The sequence below is a fragment of the Typopeltis vanoorti genome, chromosome 7 (assembly GCF_054136105.1).
Source record: "Typopeltis vanoorti isolate ZY-2024b chromosome 7, IOZ_Tvanoo_1.0, whole genome shotgun sequence".
Lineage (NCBI taxonomy): Eukaryota > Metazoa > Arthropoda > Arachnida > Uropygi > Thelyphonidae > Typopeltis > Typopeltis vanoorti.
Window position 1 is genome coordinate 130,347,584 of NC_143555.1, and position 24,440 is coordinate 130,372,023.

General features: G+C 34.2%; 1 protein-coding gene across 1 annotated transcript; it reads right to left on the bottom strand.

Annotated features, from left to right (window-relative positions):
- Nucleotides 1-1,212: 1,212 nt before the first annotated feature.
- On the bottom strand, nt 1,213-5,656 carry LOC150105068 (uncharacterized). Its single transcript, XM_090395108.1, has 2 exons — nt 5,376-5,656; nt 1,213-1,342 (listed from the first exon to the last, which is right to left on the bottom strand). Exons 1-2 carry the CDS (start codon nt 5,654-5,656, stop codon nt 1,279-1,281), a joined length of 345 nt encoding a protein of 114 aa, XP_090251234.1. The 3' UTR covers nt 1,213-1,278.
- Nucleotides 5,657-24,440: the final 18,784 nt, after the last annotated feature.

The following is a 24,440-nucleotide window of genomic DNA, read 5'->3' on the forward strand; positions in this document are numbered from 1 at the left end:
ACGTCAATGACTGGTTTAATCATAATTTGATTTTTTTGCCAACAAAAAATGTTAATTGACTTTGTTGAGAACGTAAATGTAACGATGAATTTCCGCTGGTTTTCCGTCTACTTCTAAGAAATGCTTTAGTGATCTCTCTGTGGGAAAATGATAATTAAAGTAAGCCCATTTCAGGTGCTGAATTCGTCCCATTAGTCATCCCTAGAATAAAGAAACAATGTTGAATAATTATTAACTGAACGAAAGGTTCCAAGGCCAGTCGGTAGGCTCACCTTCGCCCACACCAGTGGGTGAAGGTGAGCCGAATTATTTACCAATGAACGCACATTTCGTAAAGCAGCCAACGCCGAGTGATGAAAAGTAAGCCATTCAACAGACACCTAAACCGTTTTCTAATTCTGGTCATCCGTAACTAACGGAGGCTCGTTCTGCTTCATGGGAATCAGCTGCAAGCAGTTTATCATTCTTTTAAAAGACCGTACGAGGCTGCGGAATCAAGAGTGCGAAGGAATTTTTCGAAATGATTACCTTTTAGAAATAAGAGAAATTAAAACGAAGTATATAAAGCGTAAATATTAATATTAAGTATATAATTTAAAATAGATAAATATAATATAAAAATAATAAATGATATTACGTAAAATGTATAAAATATATAATATAAAGTAAATATTAATATAAGCGTAAATATTAATATAATAAATATTAAAGAAATTAAAGAATGAAAATTAATATTTTCATATTGTTCTCCAATAAAAGAATTCTTCTCTATACTTTAATATTTTATTATATACCTACCAATAGTTCACTTATGGTGAATGTAACATTTTGACAAGCAAATACTGTGCTAATTGTTGAGTAATGAAAACCCAGGGTAAGGGATGGCAATGCTGCTGTAGGTAATGAAGTTTTAACTGAGCCTCGGCTGTTGCTGCTGCTCCTAGGAGCGGCGGTAATGGATGGCAAGGCTGTAGCCCATGAGGCTCAGCTATTGCTGTTACCCCTCAGATGAAATATGAGCGACTCTGCTCAGTAGTGGGGTGGAGCAGCCACTGGGTAGTGCCAACGCTGAGAGTTCTTATCGGTGACGGGATGAGCCTGTTGCCGAGTGGAACAACGCTGAGTTTAAAGATCCTTCGGGTCCCTCATTGTTGGGTGATTGGGGATCTACGAGTTTCTGGAGAGGTAACCCAGCACATAATATAGGGTAGCCAATGAAGTTTTAACTGAGGCTCGGCTGTTGCTGTTACCCTCTTGCCATGATCAGAACCTATAGCACTATACCCATACATTTTCTTCTACAGATAACGGGGAATATGAATAATATTCTTGCTTCACCCATCTAGAAAAAAAAAAAAAACTGCAGTCGCTATTTGAAAACATTTTTGCTAAAAAATCCTACAACATTTAATAAAATAAATCCAACTACTCTCTCTCTCTCTGTGTGTGTTCATTGTAAAAGCTCCCAATGTTCAAAAGAGTAAAATTCCGCAAATTAATTTTTTTTTATTCTTAAGTTATAATTGTCTTCAGAGATAAAAATATGAATAAAATTTGTTAAATTAATTACATTTTAATTGATTAAATTTATTATTTTAAAATTGATTAATTTAAATTTAATTAATTAATTGAAACTTAACTATGAGCAGCTCTACATTCAATGTTTATCACTTCAATGAGAACACAAAGTGGCAGCGTCATTTTCCCCACTGATTTTAAGCGGTTAATGTTTCTATAGGAATTTGTATTCTTTGGTTCCCATTTGGGTTATTAACATTCTTTCCTTCAATATTGGGTCAGAGATTTCATTTCTGACCGAAAAGGCACGACCGTGCGGTAGAGTTATGAAAGAAATATGACGATAATCTCTCTCTGTATCTTTCTATCTATCTATCTCATTAAATGCGCCATGGACCCTGATAATCAAGACTCTAGACATTAGAAATTGCTGCTCTTTTCGATACATAAGTTATCCGAAGTGATGTTTTATCCAACTTTGTAGCCTCTAAACTTTAACTCATTGTCCACCTGAACCAGAGGTCTGTATCATCATCAATCACTTGAAGCAAATTTCTCTTAATATAACACTCAGTCTGCCATGTCGTCTGTGCAGAATGCATTACCTTATACTTAGCAACATTAAACTGACAGTGAGTAAATACTTGTCCATGGAATTAGAGTGTTCAAGTCAGCCTACAAACTTCTGAATCATATACGTCCCTTATCAACCATCCTCTCTTCGCATAATGTACATGTAATTGAATGCACCCTCCAAATTATTCCGGTGTTATTAATACACGTGTTATTCAGTATCCTTTATTACAACAACTTTAGGCGAATTTTGTAAAATTACTGGTTATTTTTATAATTTTCGAAATGGATTACATTACGTTTCATTTCATGCTGTTAATTAATAGTCGACTTGTAATAATGCAATTGTTATTGTTATTTCAGAGATATACAAAGTAAAACAATAAATTATTATTATCATGATACATTACCTTACAGCTCTAGGTCCATTTTGTTTTTTTTTTGAGGGGGGAGAGATGGACTGAGTCCTTGATTCTTTATCCCTTCATCTGAATGAAGAAAATGTGTGCATGGGGTGTTATTGAGCTACAAGCTCTGGTCATGGCTGAGTAACGACAATAGCCGAGCCTCAGTTAAAACTTTATTGGCTACTGAATAAGAAAAGCTATCTCTAAAAATTAGGACGTTCCCTTGACCATCCATAGTGGCCGAAAGACCGTCAACTCAGCGTTGGCTCCACTCAGTGACAGGCTCCCCCACCACCGATGAGAACCATTCATATCTAGGAAAAAGCATCTACAGACACAGCCCCTCCCCAGAGACTCAGAATGCTCTCTCAGGGTAAACCTCCCGAAATCTAAGCTCCCCCTCCCTCACTGGGAGAAAAATTTCGGAAGAAACCTAAGAGAGTGAAACTCAACGTCCCAGGGCAACGGCAATGCCGAGTCTCAGTTAAAACTTCATTGGCTATAGCATTGCTGATGTTTAAGTAAAGCCAACTCTAAAAATTCGGACGATCCCTAGACCACTCCATAGTGGCCGAAAGACCGTCCAACTCAGCGTTGGCTCCACTCAGTGACAAGCTCTCCCATCACCGAGCAGAACCGTTCATATTCCAGGGAAACGTATCCACCGACAAAGCTCCTCACCGGAGACTCAAAATGTCCTCTCAGGGCAAATCCCCATCAGCGGGAGCAAAACTTCGGAAAAAACCTACGAGAGCGAAACTCATAATAGCAATAGCCGAGCCTCTGTTAGAACTTCATTGGCTATTGGCTACAGCATTGCCATCCGTTACTCTGGGCATCTCTACTCTTACCGGTTTCTTCTACGTCCATTTAAGTTCTTAAAAGAACTGGGAGATGGACTGAGTCCTTGACTCTTTATCCAGTCATCTGAATGAAGAAACTCTGTGTGAATGGGGTGTTATTGAGCTAAAAGCTCTAGTCATGGCTGGGTAACGGCGATAGCCGAGCCTCAGTTAAAACCTCATTGGCTACAGCATTGCTGTTTGTTACCCTGGAAGTCCTAAAAAGGATTTTCATAATTCTTCACCTCTCTACGTCCATTTATTACTTAAAATCTGTTAACACGTTCGCTGCCAACTACGAGTATAGTCGTAGTTCGTATATGAGCTTCACAAGCAAACTACGAGTATACTCGTATGTCGATTTACTGACCTCCTATGCCAAACACGAGTTATCCCTTTGTATAATTACCTTAATTTGGACCCTTGGATTCTGAATGAAGCGGAGAGCATGTCTGGGGGCTTGGTAGAAGGGAAATAATTTCAACTAAAATATAGTATATTGTGTATGTGCCTCAGATGCCAAACTACGAGTATACTCGTATGTCGATTACCAACCTCCTATGCCAAGTGTGAGTTAATCCGTAGTATAACACGTAATTTGTAAATCAATTTAAAACTAGTAAAATCAATAAAAATAAAAAAGCACTCAGTAAAATAAAAAAAAACAATTTATTCAAATTAAGAATGGTACATTTTAAAACAATTTTCCATGCACAATGGTGGTTTTTCCTGGCAAACAGGACAATAATAACGTGTTTCGCGTCTACGTTTGTTTCTTGTACAGACACGGCATGGCTTTGTCGGTTGATTCTTTTTTTCTGTTGGTGGTAAAATTTCCAAATAATGAAAATCCCGATTCCTCCTGATATTCTCTGATGCTGTAAGTTCATCCATTCCAACAAAAATTGAGATAAATTGATCTCTAAATTTTAATGCAGACATTGCATTTCCAGCAATCATGTAATAAAATTTATGCGCATTTTGAATGTATACCTCAAAAATGCGTATTGCCAATTTCTTTGGCCATCTAATTGTCTTTCGTAAGGTGGAATAGTATGAAAGCATTTGATCAGAAAGATCGGTGCCTGACATACCCAAATTATAATGCCTAACGATATTCGGTTTTAACTGAAATTTACCATTCTGATTTTGCGCTTCAACCATTTCAAATTTGTGCATATTTGAAATGGAAAGGACTTCCCTCTTATCCTTCCATTTGCTGACTACAACAGGTCCTCGTCTTTGCCAGACAAATTCCCCTTTCTTTAGTTTCTTCTGAATAACATCTGGTGGATTGTTTTTCCTATTATTTCTCAGCGTTCCACATACATACGTTTTTCTGTTGGTAAGCGATTCTGTTAGAGCTACAGAATTATAAAAATTGTCCATATGCAATACATAACCCCTGTCTAAATATTCTTCCATCAAGTGGAATACAACATCATATGCGTGACCCATTTTCGCTAAAGAGGATTCAGATTTTCCTGTATAAATTTTTATTTTTATCACCAATCCATTTGATTCGCACAGTTCATAGAATTTCACGCCATATTTATGTTTTTTGTTTTTTATGTATTGCCGAAATGCCAGTCTACCGCGCCACAACACCATTGACTCATCAATACATATGTTTCTGTCTGGTGTGTAGCAATTTCGCATTACACTATTAAAATGATCTAGGATTGGTCTTAATTTGTGCAATTTATCATTAGCTGCTTGAGAATTATCTGCGAAATGCAAATGACGCAATAAAATTTGAAATCGATTTCGGCTCATTTTAGAGCGCCAAAATGACAAATTGTAAAGTTGATTTGTACTCCAATAATGCTCAATAGACGGTAAATTACAAGGACCCATATGAAGTAAAAGTCCAAGAAATAATTTCATTTCAGGTATGTCTGTTGCTTTCCAGTTAGAAATTCTTCGACTTTTTTTGAGCTTCACTCGGCTTTCCTCAATATTTTGTAAAGCATATAAATTGGTTTGTTCTACTAAAATTGTGAGAAAATCTTCAGAAAAGAAAAGTTCAACTAACCTTTTGATACTGAAATTTCCAGTGTCAATTTTAAAACCTGCAGTTTCTACAAAGTCAAATTGTGGGGGCTCTTCTTCTGAATTTTCCCAATAAGTTGATGTTGATGTATTTGGCTGGTTGCTAATTTCATCTTCAAAAATTTCTTCTTCATCAGAGTCACTGCTAGAGTCGTCTGTAGGATCGTCTTCGGAATCGGAACCAAATATTTCATGCAATTCATCATCGCTCATATTAGCATAATCTTCTACTTCTATATCAGTAAGTTTTCTTTTACTGGCCATGGCGAAATTGAAGGTTCTTAGAGACTAGAAACTAAAACTGAACTAGACGCAATAAACACTGGCGTCAGAACATGTAATATATAGATGGAAGTGATACGAGATTACTCGTAGTTGGCGTATGAAACAAAATTCTATCTGATAAGCCGGCTACGAGATTACTCGTAGTGAACTTGAAGACGCGAAAGCGCTTGGCGTGCGGGAACAAACTATGACTGAGTAGCGTGGCATCGAACGTGTTAAGGATAAAATAGATTAAAAATTAAAAGTAGTAGTGGTACTACATTTTACTATAATTAGAAGAAAATTATTTTTTTAACTTTTATGAAAAGGTATTTCAGAAAATTTAATATTTTCTGTAATGTTTTATACAGAATTCTAAAAATTTTGCTATTACTAAGATTTGGTATATTTAAAGAGAAGAGATAATCTTATATACTTCATGTGGGAGAAATGAGGTTTCTAATGATGTACTATTCCCTAATGAGTTTGGTTATATTCAAAGTAGCTAATTAGTTATAACCTTGATTTATATAATAAATAAAAAAAATGTTACATCCATTTGTGTTAAATAAAGTCTATAAATTATTTAATCCCAGTTATTATAACGGCATTATCTGAAGGAAATACGTATTAGTCCACAGTCATCTTTTCCATATATTATTAATAAACATTAAAAATTAGTCTCTATGGAATGCAGTTAGATGATGCAATAGGATTGCATTGTTTAGTAAATGACAATATTGAAATTGCTTAAACGATTAAAAGTACATTAAAGACTTAATTCTCTATCTTAGTCAAGTAAACAATAGTTTAATATCCGACGTTTCACTGACTAATATCTGTCAGCATTTTCAAATGGTACACTGGTAAGCAATAGAAAGTAACAAAAACTAGGAAATTAATCGACAATTCTAAAAATTATATAAAGTTATCACTGTGCGTGATACACGTGTCGCAAGTACAAAGATTTATTTGTTGAAATATTTATTGTAATTTTCATGAAAGTTCATTTCTTTTTGATTAAATGATCTGATTAGAGTTTTCCATATATCTGGTAGGATTCTTATTTGATTCTTATTTAAGTTACCTGTTGAACGGGAGACTGTAGCAGCTTCTTTGAATATTTTGGAATGGTAGTTCTCTTCTATGTAGGGCATATGACTCATATCCCATTCAATATTCTGGTTAGTAGAGGCAAATTGGGAAGAAAGGCCTGATATATCTTGTCTATTATTTCTTACATAGCCTATGTGTTCTTTCTCTCTTGGAAGTGGAGTTTATAGCATACCCTGTTCATGCTATAAACTCCACAGTATTTGAAGAAAGGATGGCTATCTTTCTTATCTATCTTAGCCATAGGTAGCCCTCTCTCTCCTTCTTGTGCCGACCTATTCTTAGAAAATTTGGAAACTCAAATTTAATTCCAAATTACTCCTAAACCAACCACATGGTTTAGGTATGTTGCGACATCTTCATCATTTGGAATATAAAAAAAGAAGAACTAATAGATTATCTAAACAGAATTAATTGCATCCACAACACTACCAACTTCACATTGGAACTAGAAAGAGATAATAAACTTCCATTCCTAGATGCCTTTATTAAGAAACAAACTGACAATAGCATCAACCTGTCGGTATATAGAAAACCTACTACCACTGGACGCTACCTCATTTCGACTCGTTTCACCACATATCCCAGAAACTCAGCATTATCCATATGCTCAAAAAAGAGCTATACAGTGTACCATAGACCCTGGCGACTTACAAGAAGAATTAAGGAAAATATCCATTGATCTATCCCTAAATGGCTACCCTACAAGACTCATCAACAAGATTCTCTTCAATGACATACCGCAAAGACAACGAGATGAAACCCAATACATCAGCTCTATAACAATTCCATTTGTTAGTAGCATGTCCAAAAAATTAGCTCTTCTTCTAAAACCATATAATATCAGAGTAACCTTCAAACCTATTGAGACCATTCAAAAGTTTATAAGATCGCCATCCTTTCTACAAATACTCTGCAGTTTATAGCATACCTTGTTCATGCGGTATTAAATACATCGGACAGACATCTGGAAGTTTTCAAACAAGAAAGAAAGAACACATAGGCTATGTAAGGAATAACAGACAAGATATATCAGGACGGTCTTCCCACTTCGCCTCTACCAACCATAATATTTAATGGGATATGAGCCATATGCCCTACATAGAAGAGAACTACCATTCCAGAACATTCAAAGAAGCTGCTACAGTCGCCCGTTCAACAGGTAACTTAAATAAGAATCAAGGCCTAATCCTACCAGACATATGGAAAACTTTAATCAGATCATTTAACCAAAAAGAAATGAACTTTCATGAAAATTACAATAAATATCTCAACAAATAAAACGTTGTACTTGCGACACGAGTATTGTATTACGCAGAGTGATAACTTTATATAATTTTTAGAATTGTCGGTTAGTTTCCTAGTTTTTGTTACTTTCTATTGCTTACCAGTGTACCCTTTGAAAATGCTGACAGATATTAGTCGGTGAAACGTCGGATATTAAACGATTATTTACTTGACTAACATACAGAATTAAGTCTTTAATTTATTAATACTAGTGGTCAAGAAAAAGGTCATAATATGATTAAAAGTATACCATTTATTGTTAAAACATGCTATTAAACCATTAGATTCTGAATATAGACATTCTTAGGAAAGTTGAAACAATTTATTGTTTCTATTTTGGTAGCAAAGTTTCTTCTAATGAAAACAGTCAAAGCCAACTAATATACGTGAATAGTTTTGCAAATTTAAGCAAGAACCCAAAAATTCAGGGTGCTCTAACAGAACTTTCACTGTACTCTTAGAAACAATGATTTACACAGGAAAAGATTAACTTTAAACCGATGACATCATGTTTGAAATAGTAAATGCCTTAGCTGGAACGAATCTGAATGAAATCATTTCGGAAACTTAGTACATTCTAGGCTCTTCTGTCAGTCGCCTACTAAAGTAACAGTGGTAGCTAGGTGAATACTTATCTCCTAGTACCCTAATATCTTACCGAATATTGCCCAATAAACTCCTATTATAATCAATCCCACTGGAATAGGTTTACTTTGAAACTTGGCCAATCTTTCCAGAGCTTTAGGTGCAGCATTAAATGTTACAATAGTCTTGGATTAGTTGCTGTTTACTCCTTGCTTTTTATTGGGTTTTTTACTGGATTAATGTTAGCAATTGACACGAATAGTTTTAGGATTAATTAGTGTTTTGAGGTTGATCGGAACTGATTAATACAAATCATTGTTGCCAGCTAAATTATGCGATTTAGGTACAAACAATAAAACGATGTCACAATACCTTTGGTTAGTTGGAAAGCGTTTCAGCATGTGTATGGTTCAAAAATTAAAATTAAAATGAATACAGTAAAATTACTCAAACAGTTGTAGTGTGTGTAGAAATTCTTTCATGTTCAAATCCTGATGACTTGCGTCAATTGTTGAATATGTTAGCATTTACATCTTTAACTTGTTGTCCAGTGTCAATTATTGTAACAATATTTTCTCCTAATTTTGCAGGTTCTCTCCCCAGGCCTACATAATATTCGATATTTCATTATGCTAATACAGTACTTGAAAACTAAATTTCTTCTCTATAAATTTTAGAGCATAAATTGTATTCTCAATGATTTGCGACTGCGATAATGACGTCACAACAACCGGGTATCACAGACAGCAAGGGCAATTTAGCATTGGTAAATAGGTTACATTTATAGGGTACTCTCAAAGCGATGCTTCTTTTTCATTTGATGCTTCGTATAGTGGTCATAAAATAAATAAAAATATGAGACTACAATTATTTCAACTCCAACAATGTAGGAATGTACAGTATGTGCATTTTGCCGATTCTTGCTACTGGTTTCGAAACTATTTCTATTAGTGACTAACCATAAGAAGCGGTTAGGCTTAATGGCCTCGCTGGCATCTACTAATAGAAATTACGAGCATTGTTGCTATTTGTATATTATATTTTTCCTTTAATAAAACATTATTAAATTAGATTAAATATGGTGTATAAGAGGATTCTTTATTTTTTTTAAAATTAACTTCTTAATTTCGATAAAAATCCTAAAAGCAATAATTTCTTAATTAAAAAGAAACTTTCTTTAGAAAAAAGTTCATTTTTCTGAATAAAATTAAAATAATAATAATAATCAGCTGTTTGTCACAAAAATGTGATTCATTACCTACGAAATTTATTTCTGGAAAATTTTAAAGGTTACATCAAGGGAGATGATTTTTATTTACAAGATGCGATTATTTATTGTTTATTTGTGTCCACACTAGGAAGGAAACGTTGTCTCTATATCTCTATCGTATGTTTATCAAGGAGGGCCGAAAAGAAAACTGGAAAAAAAAAAAAAAAAGGGAGATGAAAGCTAGAGCAACTGTTGCAAAAAAAAAAAAAAAAAAGCTTAAAATTTTGGAATAATTTCAGAAAATAGATTCTCCAAATTGTCAATAATGTTGGACCTTTATTCATAATTTTATAGTCGTAAAAGAGCTAAAACATTCTCAGTATATAATTGTTTCCATACCGCTATCCGTTGATCAACTTCAACAAATATCACATTAGTTACTATTATATAAAAGTTCTCTAACAATAAAAAGTGTTTTAAATACTGGCATGTGTTCCCCTCATCGAACAAACCAACACGAATAAAAGTGCTGGAAGGGTTTACTTCCATCGGAAACTTTACGAAATTAAATTGTGCAAACCTTGTGTATCTATAATACATGTATAATACGAATCAAATTTTGCATTTATAATACGGAAATCGATATTCTGGGAACTTTTAGAGTTGGCATGCAAATCTATATAAAGTCTAAAGTTGTTTATCACCAAAACCAGTTTTCTTTATTTAAAACAGGTTTTTCGAATCAGCGAATCATTCGACACACTAGTGATTAGTGTGTCGAATGACTTTCTTGATGGGCCGACAGAAAATTTTATTAATAAAGAAATGTTATTTATCTTAGTGCATACATTTTCAGATACAGTTTTCAATACAAAATATTAAAACTGACAATATGCATAATATTTTATAACATGTCCTTATAGTCCTTATAAGGACTGGCTTAAAGGGGCGAAGCAAGAATGCTTTTCATCTTCCCCGTTATCTGTAGAGGGCAGTGTAGGGATAAGGTGTTATTGAGCTATTAAAGCTCTGATCATGGCAGGAGGGTAACAGCAATAGCCGAGTCTCAGTTAGAACTTCATTGGCTACAGCATTGCCATCCATTACCCTCCAAGGGTACTGGATTGAATGAATCAATCACCGCATCTCACGGTCGATTGATTCACCAATCGGCCAATTATCGGCATTTTTTACTCTTATAACATGTTGTATATCTCTAGTTATTTTGAACCTAACTCATGTCTGAAAGAAAGTAGTGTCATGTATGAAAGTAGTATGCAAATTAATATATTTAATAAATCTTTATTTTTCTTATATAAATTGAAGTTCTTTAATACGTAAACAGTTAAATACGTCATAAGTATTTAACTATCTAACTTTTTTCCATTGAAAAATATTAAGGTTTGTTATGTATTATGTCAATTATTCAACAATTTTTCGTTTAGAAGCATACGAAGGATCACCTCTGGTATTAGTATAGGACCCGTAGCTAAATCGTCTGAGGGTATAAGGGCTAGTAGGAAGTTGATTTTTATGCTTTGTCCAAGTGCGTCGAGGATAGTAATGTTTGAGAACCACTTCTTTCCACAACAACCTTTGATCAGTTCTACTGCAATTGTATCTGATGTATATTTTTATTCTACATTTTTCATGTTACAATTGTGGGTAAAGTTATGAAATTTTTACATTTGTTGCACAGAAAATTAGGCCACTTCAGCTTTCTTCTAAAGGAAAAATTAGTGCATTTATTTGCGGGAATAAAAATACAAACTTTTATATATATATACAAATATATAAAAACATACAAATACAAACATACATACAAACAACAAAAAAATACTCTCTGAAGATATCAATTCAATTCCTTTTCTTTACCTTTGCAGAATCATTGGTTAATTCATTTATCCCGGACATCGATTGTGAGTATCTCTGTCTTATTCCTCTAATTGTGCTCTTGTTGGCGTTCGTTAGGACAGACAAAACAAACTGTGACGTAGCAATAGGTAAGATCGATACCAATTTGTTTTCTTTTTTGTTTTTTGAAACTTTTTCAGTTCTAACCAGTCGATACTTAACACACACACACACACACACCTAAATAACTGTAACTGAACTATTTTTAACAATTCTGGATACCGTAAACAATTAGGAAATTTAACATTAAGGAGTCAACTCTGATATTTCGCATAAAATGAAACAAAGCTCTATTTAAATATGAATTTGAATCCTAAAATAAACGAGGCAGTTCTACAATTTAATTTCGAGATTTGTGATACTTATTAGATTTCTTACGACATTTCTTTGTTTGTTGAAATTATAGCAAATTATCCCTAATTTGACTTTAATTTTTAATTCTATAATATATTCCTGAAATATTTTAGGTTTTGTTTTAACTGCTATTCAAAACATGATTGTTGAAAATTATACTGTTCATTTAAATTTTGGGCTTTACCTTTGTACACATATATATCAAGAGAAAAACAAAACAAATATATTTGATTTCTATAATTTTAAGTTATTATTTTTATATAATTATATTTAATTGCCTTTAACACTGAAGATTAAAAAAAAAGTATTATTTTTTCTAAGATATTTTAAAACACCATTTTTATATTTGTATATTTTTATTCTTAATGCATTATTAAAACAGAAATGTTTGTTTCGAGTGGGTGAAGAAGAAATTACCCTGGGAGGGTAATGGATGGCAATGCTGTAGCCAAAGAAGTTCTACCTGAGGCTCGGTTATTGCTGTTACCCTCCTGCCTTGATCAGAGCTTGAATAGCTCAATAAGACCTTATGCCTACACTGTCCTCTACAGATAACGGGGAAGGTGAAAAGAATTTTTTCTTCGCCCCTTTAAGCCAGTCCTTATAAAGACTATAAGTGTTTGTTTATATACACAAGTGCGTAAAATCACTAAAAACGCCTCATTTCAATATCAGTAGAACAACAAACTCGTGTCAGAAATAAATATATGAGATCATAAGAAAACAAAACGACTCTGGGTCTGGATGGAATAACGAACAAGGCACTCAAACTACTCCCCCTTGAAGGGGTTATGCATCTGGTAGCCATCACTAATGCTATCCTTCGGCTAAATTATTTTCCAGAGCGATGGAAGCTTGTGGATGTTTTCCTAATTCCAAAAGCTGGGAAGAATACACAATTTCCTCAGAATTATAGACCGATCAGCCTTCTATCATGTGTAGGCAAGATAGCCGAACGCGCTATACTCACACGGATTCAAGAGGCAACAGATAACAACAGCCTTATACAAGACGAGCAATTCGGCTTTAGGAAATATCACTCCAAAACGCTTCAAATTTATAGAGTCGTCGAATACATCACACAAGGATTCGAATGGCACCAACATTCTGGCGCAGTCTTCCTGGACATAACACAAGTATTTGATAGGGTATGGCATTGTAATTTAATTTTTAAACTACACCAAGTAGGAATCACATTACCTTAGTTTTACTTGTCAAATTATATCTGAATAACCTAAAATTTAAAATAAAACTCAATGAAATCAGATACACAGAGAGGAGAGTCACGGCTGGAGTCCCTCAAGCCTCTCTGCTGTCTCCCCTACTCTTCTCCATATACATGGCAGATCTTCCCAAGTTGTCCTAATCCATCACCGCTCTATATGCCGATGACACAATTATCATAGCCAGATCCCTCCGTCCACATCTAGCCTTAAACAAGCTACAGAGAGCAGTCCACGAATTAGAGAATTGGAAAAAAAAAATGGCGTATTTCAATCAACCCAGGAAATGGCCCAGCAGTACTTTTCACCAGACGTAAAGCAGAACCGAACACAAGCATACAAATGTTTGGAAAAGTCATCGCTTGGCACAACTCTACCAAATATCTAGGAGTTCATCTGGATAAGCGCCTAAATTTTAAGACACACATAGATAGCGTCTCCACTAAAGCAACTCAGACTATTGCACAGCTATATCCATTTTTGAATAGGAATAGCTTCCTAAATATAAACAACAAAATTCTCCTCTACAAATCAGTGATAAAACCTCAGATAACTTGGGGACACAGGTCTAAACAGAACATCCACAGATTGCAAACGATGCAAAACAAATGCCTAAGAATGGCACTTAATGCTCCTTGGTTCATCAGAAACCTCCAGTTACACCAAGAAGCCAACCGTCCAGATATCAACACCTACATGACAGGCATTGCAGAAATATTCTTCACAATCAAAGAAGGTTACCGGACTACAAACCCTGAGATCGTTTCAAATATATAAAAAACCGAAATCCGCCATCGTAAGAGAAAGCTAATACAGCTCGCAATGCTCGGAATGAGCGGAGTAAATTACCCACAATAATCCCCTCATACACAAGCTAAAATCAGGTGAAGGGATGAAGAGTCAAGGACTCGGTCCATCTCCCAAAGAAGTTCCAAGTGTTTGTTAAGGATCATGCGTGTGGGCCAAGATAAGAATATCGCCGCTGAAGCCATGAATGTCGTAAGAGACGAACAAAATGGGATGCTGTTTCGAGAGTTTTGCTCTCTTAGGGTTCTTCCGGAATTTTGCTCCAGATGAGATGGGGGCTTAGATTTAGAGGGAATTTCCCTGAGAGAGCATTTCGAGTCTCTGGGAAAGGTGTTCTCCCTTAGATGCTTTTCCCTGGAATATGAGCGGTTCTGTTCAGTGGTGGGGGGCCCGTCACTGAGTGGAACCTACGTTACGTTGGACGATCTTTCGGCCACTCGTAGAGAGTGGTCCGGTGGATCGTCTTAATTTTTAGAGAGTGCTTTACTTACATACCAGCCCTACTGTAGCCTATCCATATCGTACGAGGCGACTAAACTGGGTACCCAGGGAGGGTAATGGACAGCAATGCTGTAGTCAAACTACTCCCCCCTTGAAGGGGGGGTTATGCATCTGGCGAAGTTAAAACTATAGCCTTAGTTAGAAAAATAGCCTTAGTTAAACTTCATCCACTGAAGTTTTAACTGAGGCTCGGCTATTGCTGTTACCCTCCTGCCATGATCAGAGCTTATAGCCCTATATTACCCCATCCATACATTTTCTTCTACAGGTAACGGCGAAGATGAAAAGCATTCTCGGGTTTTGATTTGTTCGTGCCGATTATGGGTTAAGGTTTTTTTTTGTTTGTTTTTTGCTATATTTTACGATTCTTAAATTTAATGATTCTGAACATATGGTGGTACGGGTGATAGCTTGGACACAGTGTCTAGGAGGGATCATACTTTACTTATTTTTATAAAAGTTTAAGTCGTTTTGTTTTTTAATCACAAGGAGAGCATTTATTTTCATCGTATTATAAAATAAACATCATCAGTTAAAGTTTTCATTTTAATATTGCTTAATTTATATCTATTTCACGAAATTTGCTTGCTATATTAAGAGTTTGGGAATATTTTTATAAGAATGAAGGGTCTACACTAAAAAGGTGAATGAGGAGATACTTGAACTCAAAAGGAATGCTTTATAATTTTTGGACTTCTTTCGTAAACATCTCCGTAGCACTTCTTTGCCTCAATAGTTTACTTAACAGGAAAAGATCTAGACAAAGATCTGCTCTCTCTTTGTCTTTCTCTCTCTGTGTTTGCTGTTCATTCTGAACTGCATACAAGATCCATAACACTTGACAACTTGGAAAACTAATTAAGTAGACGACATATAAAGTAAGAAAAGTGTATGAAAGATGCTACCAAACCTTTTGCAATAAAAGAGATGAAAGAACGGGAAAACTGTTAATAATAAAACAAGAAAAAAAGCGAAAAGTACATGGGAATATTGGAAAACAATCAAAAATGCATCCGAAGAAAATTATATCAGAAATGGCAAAGAAAATGCAAAAAAAAAAATAATAAATAAATAAAATAATAATAATAAAGAGATAGATCAAAAATTTTAGTTAGAACTTAAAATTTCTGTTTCGCTATCTGGAAACATACGTACATGAAATAACAGAGGTTGAAACACAAAGAAAAAAAATAGAAAATGGAAAACGAAAATCAGAAATGTACATTTTAGTTTAAAATATGCGCATATAATGAGATTGCAACCTCCTCTGAAAGCAAATGGAAACAATTAAAAGACAGATTAATTATAAAAGTCAATGCAAACAATGGAGAAGATTTACAGAACCAAATAAAATACAGAAGGTTTCCGAAAAATACAGAAGATTTTTTTTTTAGATTCTGTCTGCAACTACGAAAGCAAAATACCAAAAGATACTTAAGAATTGAGTATCAAAAAGGGATTACGCCATAGCGACACAACATAATTGCTAATTACAAGACTTTACACTGATGGTTTAAAGTGGAGAGGCGTGAAACCAACGATACAATTCAATCGTTGGAATTTAACGGGCCCTAATTTTTAAATTGCTCTTTAACTTATTTTCTCAAGCTAGTATTCAAAATGGATTATAACTGTTTCCTAAAAACGAAGACCGGTCTCACTTCAAGATTAAAACATGTAGATTATAAATTATTCCTTGGAGGTATAAACAATAGATGAAAAAGAAAGACGTTTTGATTTCTATGTAACGCACCGACATAAATTCACGCTTTCAAAAATATCCGATGCGCAATATCTCTAGGATTCTCCTTCCCGTTGATTGTGTCACAAAAAAAAAAAAAAAAAAAAAAAAAAAAAAAAAAAAAAAACGAAACTGGTTTACTGTGTAGAAGAGAATTTATGAATCTCATTACGTCGAATTGGATTCAAAAAGGGTTACGTGTTCTACAAGGAAGATTAGGATAAGTGGATGTCGTATGAAACTCGACGGTAGAAGCACGCTGAGTCTCATAAGAAAAACTCCAAATTTAGAACTAATGAGTACGTTTCTCTGAAGATGGCGCCGTGTTCCATCAAGACAGAAATCCAGGAAGTGACCTTCGTCCCAATGCTTGGCATTATCCACGCTCTAAATGGAATTCAATTACAAGAATTGTCTGTAATACAAATAGCGACTTAAAGCAAAGTCAGTTGCCTGGTTTGGAATGAAATAATTATAAAAACAAGAAGGGGATTTCATGTGAAATGTAACAAATATACTGATTTGATAATAACAAGCAGATTATTAATAAAGCTTAATGAAAACATATCTATATATAAACGCTTGAGGGAAATAAAAAAAGGGAGAAAACACGTTTTGATTTGGTAACCCACAGAATATGAAATGAGCAAGACAAACCAGTGCAATCCATATTAAGTGCAAGTGGATTTAAAATCGTTTTATAACATCATCCCCCCCCCCATCTACATGAGGTAGGAAGGCTTTCCCGATTAATAATAACAGAGAGGGCATCCGAAGAGACGAGGATGAATTAGGGGAGATTCTGAAGTTACTTTATACATCTTCTGTAGACATCGTTATATTAAGATTAGCACGTGCTATGGCCGGAAGTGGTTTAAAATGGCGTCGTGATTAAAATCAAAAGATTCTCTGAATCTGAAAAGAGAACCTTCTCACACTCTTGTTCGCTACGTTTCCAACCTTTTGCTGACGGGATATTTGGAACTTTCTTGAGAAGTACATTCCTTTTTTAATGTTTTCTCAGCCAGAGGACATAAAAAAATTCCATATGTCGCAACGTGGCTTTTTCTATTGCAACAGCGGAATTCACACACACACTTGTATATTTGTATATCATCAGTTATTTATACACATATGACGTCATTTTTGAGGCCGTATAGTCCCTCAATACCCTCATTCGGCTAGGGAGTGGAGCCTCCCTAGAAGAAGTGGTAGAGTTGCAGAATGCCTTCCCACACATTAAGTGAGACAATTACAAATACTCATCCCCCCCCCTGGCCCGGCGTGATTCCAGCCTACATCTCCCTTGGCTGGAGAGTGGGCACGGTAACTACCCTGCCAACCAACCCGGCTGATATCATTAAAACTTGTATATCGTTTTATGTGTTGCATCAATACTCATTGTATCACTGCATTACATTACTCTCTCTCTCTCTGTGTTTATATAAGGCCTTGTTACTTCTACACTGGATGATTGTGCTCACGACTGGTCTCCTGATTTCTTGGAGATGAGGAAGTGGTGGAGAGGATTTAGAGGCCAGCAACCAAGATGATGATGATGAGCGGTGTGTGGAACGTTCCCTATTAGCATAGATTTGCGATATATTGGTTCATAGGCAAAAAGAGGGATATGACAGAAACATTTAATTTACTTAAAGGGTTTTATAGAACGGATGTAGGGGATTTGTTGTTTTTGTTAGCTAGAGGGAGCAGAACAAAAAATCGTGAAAGTTGAATAAAAGTGCGGTCAGAAGGAGCGGGGGGACTACATTTTTTCACTTGGAGAGTTGGGGTTGGCAGAGTCAGTTTGCGCTTTGTCTGTTAATGGGTTCAAGAAGAGGTATGATAGTTTGTGTGGATAGATTTGGTCTCCCACGATGAGTCTTCGGACTCCATGAAAAAGCTCGTACAATAATAATAATAATAATAATAATAATAATAATAATAATAATAATAATTATTATTATTATTATTATTATTATTATTATTATTATTATTATTATTATTATTATTATTATTATTATACCTGAAACACTGAAGACTGCACTAATCACACCCATACACAAACAGGGAAAAAGAAACATAATAAGTAATTACAGACCTATCGCCACGCTGCCTGTAATCAACCAAATCATGGAGCGCATTGTACATCAGAAACTCTCCACATACGTTGAAAAATTTCAAATCATACCCAAAACACAATATGGCTTTCAAAAAAATAAAGGAACAGCAACACTCCTGGAAGATTTCACAGATCTAATAAACTCTGCATTGGATAAAAACAGAATAACATTAGTGGTATTCATTGACCTAACAAAAGCATTTGACACACTAACACATAAAACCTTGTTAACGAAACTTACCCATATCGGAATTGGAGGTCGTCTACTCCAGTGGTTTAAAGCATACACGAAAAACAGAAAGCACATCACACGTATAGGATCAGCACACAGCAAAGAGGTACAAGTAACCTGTGGAGTACCGCAAGGAGCTGTCCTATCTCCCATTCTATTTAACATATACACACACGACATAAGCCAACTCCCCCTAAAAAGTAAAATCTTCCAGTATGCAGACGACACTGCCATAGTATCCATTCACAACACTGCAAAAATCGCTTACAAAAATATGCAACACGACATCAATCAAATCACTAACTGGTTAACCGAAAACGGCATATATATAAACCCTGGAAAAACAAAGCAAATGATATTCAAAAACCCCCAAACCCTGCCCATAGAAACAAAATATCTCACTATCAAACATTCATCCTCCTATACACAAAGTGCAGAACCTAAAATCACAACCATCACACAGGTGAAAACAACACGCTACCTTGGACTTCACTTCGATGCAGATCAAAGTTGGAATAGCCATACAAACTACCTACATACCAAGCTTAGGATAATAGCAAGCAAACTATACAGATTAAAAGACATTGCCCCAACCCACATAAAAATACTAATCTATAAAGCATTATGTGAAAACATTTTAAGATATGCAATCACATCATACGCATTCTGCGCAGACTACAGACTTAACAGGCTACAATGGTTGCAAGATAAAATGATAAAACTGATATTCTGGGAACAACCCACTCTTATGCAGGAAGCACGGACAAAACACAAAATATTGAAGGTGAAACAATTACGCCACTACACAGTCATGTTAAAACACTACTACAGTCCAACATATAGAGTAACCAGAACAACATATCAAATAACAAGACCACAGTCAACAAACTACATAACATATAAGTACAACAATCACCACGGCAAAGCCACCCGAAACTTCTACGTACCTGACATGATAAACAAACTGCCGTTTGACAACAGAAACCTAGGAACATACAGAGAGCTGAAACAGGCACTATATAAATATTATAGTGAGAATGAAAATTAGAGCAATTCCTGTTTCTCTCTCCCCCACCACACACACACACACACACACACACACACACACACACACACACACACACACACACACACACACACACACACACACACACAAACCTATGACAACCCCCCCTCTCCAAAAACTATCACTACAAGAACACAAAGCAACAAACACACCATGTCTAAATCCAACCCTATTTTCACAAAAAAAAAAAAAAAAAAAAAAAGTTAAACTGTAATAGCAGTCGAAGTCTTAAGCATGTACCAACAAACAGTAAAATCAACACCTGGCTTGTGACCACTATAGGAACACAACCATAAAACCACCACCCTCTGTCATCTATTATCTTCCTCAGATAAGCTCTGCTAAGCTTCGAGGAAGAAAATTACTAACTTGCAAGTATCTGTTATACACTTGTAATGCGTTATAAATATTATATACATATAATTACTACAGCAACTATGTATGCAATTCATCTGAGACATAAAAAAAAAAAAAAAAAAAAAAAAAAAAAAAAAAATGTATATAATCCATATTGTAAATACTGTAAATATTATTATTGTATGTAACTTATACTGAGACATAATGAAATGTAAAAAAAAAGTATTATTATTACTATTGAATTGTGAGTGTATGCTGCGTTACTGCATTGTATCGTGAATTGAGTGCACATTGATGCCAATCCATAATTAGCTAGTTTAAAAAAAAAAATGTATACTCATATTTATAAAATGTACACTGCATTTTGTATATCAAATTTTCGTACTGTACAGAAAAGATAATATGTTTTTCATTGTGTGTGTGCAGATACTCTGTGTGATAGTAAACCTTATCATTTTCATTGTAAAAACAAAAACAAATAAGTCGTTTATAAAAAAAAAAAAAAAAAAAAAATATTATTATTATATTCTAAATTCAAAAATTCTGTATAAACCTTATTTTAAATATTGTAAATATTATTATTGTATGTAATTTATACTGAGACATAATAAAAAAAAAAAAATAAATAAATAAAATTATTATTATTATTATTATTATTATTATTATTATTATTATTATTATTATTATTATTATTATATTTTAATGATATGATATGATAATATTTTTATTGATCTGCTAAATTATTTAGACATCTAATAAACATCTTCAGTGATATTGCAACTTATAATTTTATAGAATTCAGCACAAAGTGCTACTTTCCTACATTGGATTTCAATTAAAATTTTTAAAAATACTTTTTTGCTCTATATTATGTATTTACAACACATGTTCTTCTAATATTTACAATAAAGATTATAGAGAATTTTTGAATATAGAATATAAATAATAATAATAATAACATAATAATAATAATTATTATTATTATTTATTTATTTATCTTATTTATTTATTTTTTATGTCTCAGATAAATTGCATCCACAGATGTTGTAATAATTATATATATATATATTGAATAACAGATACTTGCAAGTTAATAATTTTCTTCCTCAAAGCTTAGCAGAGCTTATCTGAGGAAGATAATAGGTGATAGATGGTGGTGGTTTCATGGTTATGTTCCTATACTGGTCACAAGCCAGGTGTTGATTTTTCTGTTTGTTGGGTACGTGCTTGGAATACTTCGACTGCTATTACAGTTTAACTTTTTTTGTGTGCAAATAGGGTTGGATTTAGACATGGTGTGTTTGTTTCTTTGTGTTCTTGTAGTGATGGTTTTTGAGAGGGGGTTTGTCATAGGTGTGTGTGTGTGCATGTAGGGGGGGTGAGAGAGAGAAACAGGAATTGCTCTAATTTTCATTCTCGCTATAATATTTATATAGTGCCTGTTTCAGCTCTCTGTATGTGCCTAGGTTTCTGTTGTCAAACGGCAGTTTGTTTATCATGTCAGGTACGTAGAAGTCGGGTGGCTTTGTCGTGGTGATTGTTGTACTTATAAGTTATGTAGTTTGTTGACTGTGGTCTTGTTATTTGATATGTTGTTCTGGTTACTCGATATGTTGGGTTGTAGTAATGTTTCAGCATGATTGTGTAGTGGCATAAGTATTTCACCTTAAATATTTTGTGTTTTGTCCATGCTTCGTGCATAATAATAATAATAATAATAATAATAATAATAATAATAATGATAATATTAATTTTTTTAAATTTTTTGTAATAATAATTTTTTATTACATATAATACATACGTTACATACATTTGATTACATATGATACATACTTCATTACATATTTTTCTTTTAAAAAAATTCAATCCTTTTTTTAAATTAAAATTATGATTAATATTGTGATTACATATTTACGACATAAGATTATCTATTCAGAACAGGTTTAATTCTGTTTTTTTTTTTTTTTTTGGTAACAATGAGAATCATGCCGATTTTATTTTTCTTTCTTTTCTTTTCTTTTTTTCCCTGTATAATGTAATAATATTTTTTTTAACATATTGATTGAACTTTATTTACAATAAAGATTATACAGAATTTTTGAATATAGAATATACATATTAATAATAATAATAACAATAATAATTTATTTATTTATTTATCATTATTATTTTTATTATTTTTTTAAATTATTTTTTATGTCTCAGATAAATTGCATACATGGATGCTGTAATAATTATATATATATAATATTTATAACATGTTACAATTGTGATTAACAGATACTTGCAAGTTAATAATTTTCTCCCTCGAAGCTTAGCAGCGCTTATCTGAGGAAGATAATAGATGATAGATGGTGGTGGTTTCATGGTTATGTTCCTGTAATGGTCACAAGCCACGTATTGATTTTACTGTCTGATGGTACGTGCTTGGAAGACTTAGACTGCTATTACAGTTTAACTTTTTTTTCCTTCTTTTTTTGTGCAAATAGGGTTGGATTTAGACATGGTGTGTTTGTTTCTTTGTGTTCTTGTAGTTATTGTTTTTGAGAGGGGGTTTGTCATAGGTATGTGTGTGTGTGTGTGTATGTGGGGAGGGGGAGAGAAACAAGATTTGCTCTAATTTTCATTCTCGGTATAATATTTATACAGCGCCTGTTTCAGCTCTCCATATGTTCCTAGGTTTCTGTTGTCGAATGGCAGTTTGTTTATCATGTCAGGTACGTAGAAGTTTTGGGTGGCTTTGCCGTGGTGATTGTTGTGCTTATATTTTATGTAATTTCTTGACTGTGGTCTTGTTATTTGATATATTGTTCTGGTAACTCTATATGTTGGGCTGTAGTAGTGTTTTAACATGACTGTGTAGTGTCATAAGTGTTTCACCTTACATATTTTTTGTTTTGTCCGTGCTTCCTGCATAAGAGTGGGTTGTTCCCAGAATATCAGTTTTATCATTTTATCTTGCAACCATTGTAGCCTGTTAAGTCTGTAGTCTGCACAGAATGCGTATGATGTGATTGCGTATCTTAAAATGTTTTCACATAATGCTTTATAGATTAGTATTTTTATGTGGGTTGGGGCAATGTCTTTTAATCTGTATGGTTTGCTTGCTATTATCCTAAGCTTGGTATGTAGGTAGTTTGTATGGCTATTCCAACTTTGATCAGCATCGAAGTGAAGTCCAAGATAGCGTGTTGTTTTCACCTGTGTGATGGTTGTGATTTTAGGTTCTACGCTTTGTATATAGGAGGATGAATGTTGGATAGTGAGATATTTAGTTTCTATGGGCAAGGTTTGGGGGTTTTTGAATACCATTAGCTTTGTTTTCTCTGGGTTTATATATATGCCGTTTATAGTTAACCAGTTAGTGATTTGATTAATGTCGTGTTGCATATTTTTGTAAGCGATATTTGCATTGTTGTGAATGGATACTATGGCGGTGTCATCTGCTACTGGAAGATTTTACTTTTTAGGGGGAGTTGACTTATGTCGTGTGTGTATGTGTTAAATAGAATGGGAGATAGGACAGCTCCTTGTGGTACTCCACAGGTTACATGTACCTCTTTGCTGTGTGCTGATCCTATACGTGTGATGTGCTTTCTGTTTTTCGTGTATGCTTTAAACCACTGGAATAGACGACCTCCAATTCCTATATGGGTTAGTTTCGTTAACAAAGTTTTGTGTGTTAGTGTGTCAAATGCTTTTGTTAGGTCAAATGAATACCACTAATGTTATTCTGTTTTTATCCAATGCAGCGTTTATTATATCTGTGAAATCTTCCAGGAGTGTTACCGGTCCTTTATTTTTTTGAAAGCCATATTGTGTTTTGGGTATGATTTGAAATTTTCAACGTATGTGGAGAATTTCTGATGCACGATGCGCTCCATGATTTGGTTGATTACAGGCAGCGTGGCGATAGGTCTGTAATTACTTATTATGTTTCTTTTTCCCTGTTTGTGTATGGGTGTGATTAATGCAGTCTTCAGTGTTTCAGGTATGTGTCCCGTTTCGAAGATTTTATTTAACAGTTTTTGAATAACAAGAAGTAGGTTGGTTGAGTGTTTCTTGATGTCTTTTGGTCTGATTCCGTCTATCCCCGGTCCTTTGTTAGGGTTAATTTGTTGAATTGCCAGTGATAATTCTTCTTTTGTTACTGTGGGGAACCACATCGACTGGGTTGCTCGTGGACCTAGTAGAGAATGTTCGGTTGTGTGAGGAAAGGTTGTTTCTTGTAGCTTTTGGACAGAGTTCACGAAGTGCTGATTAAATTTCTTT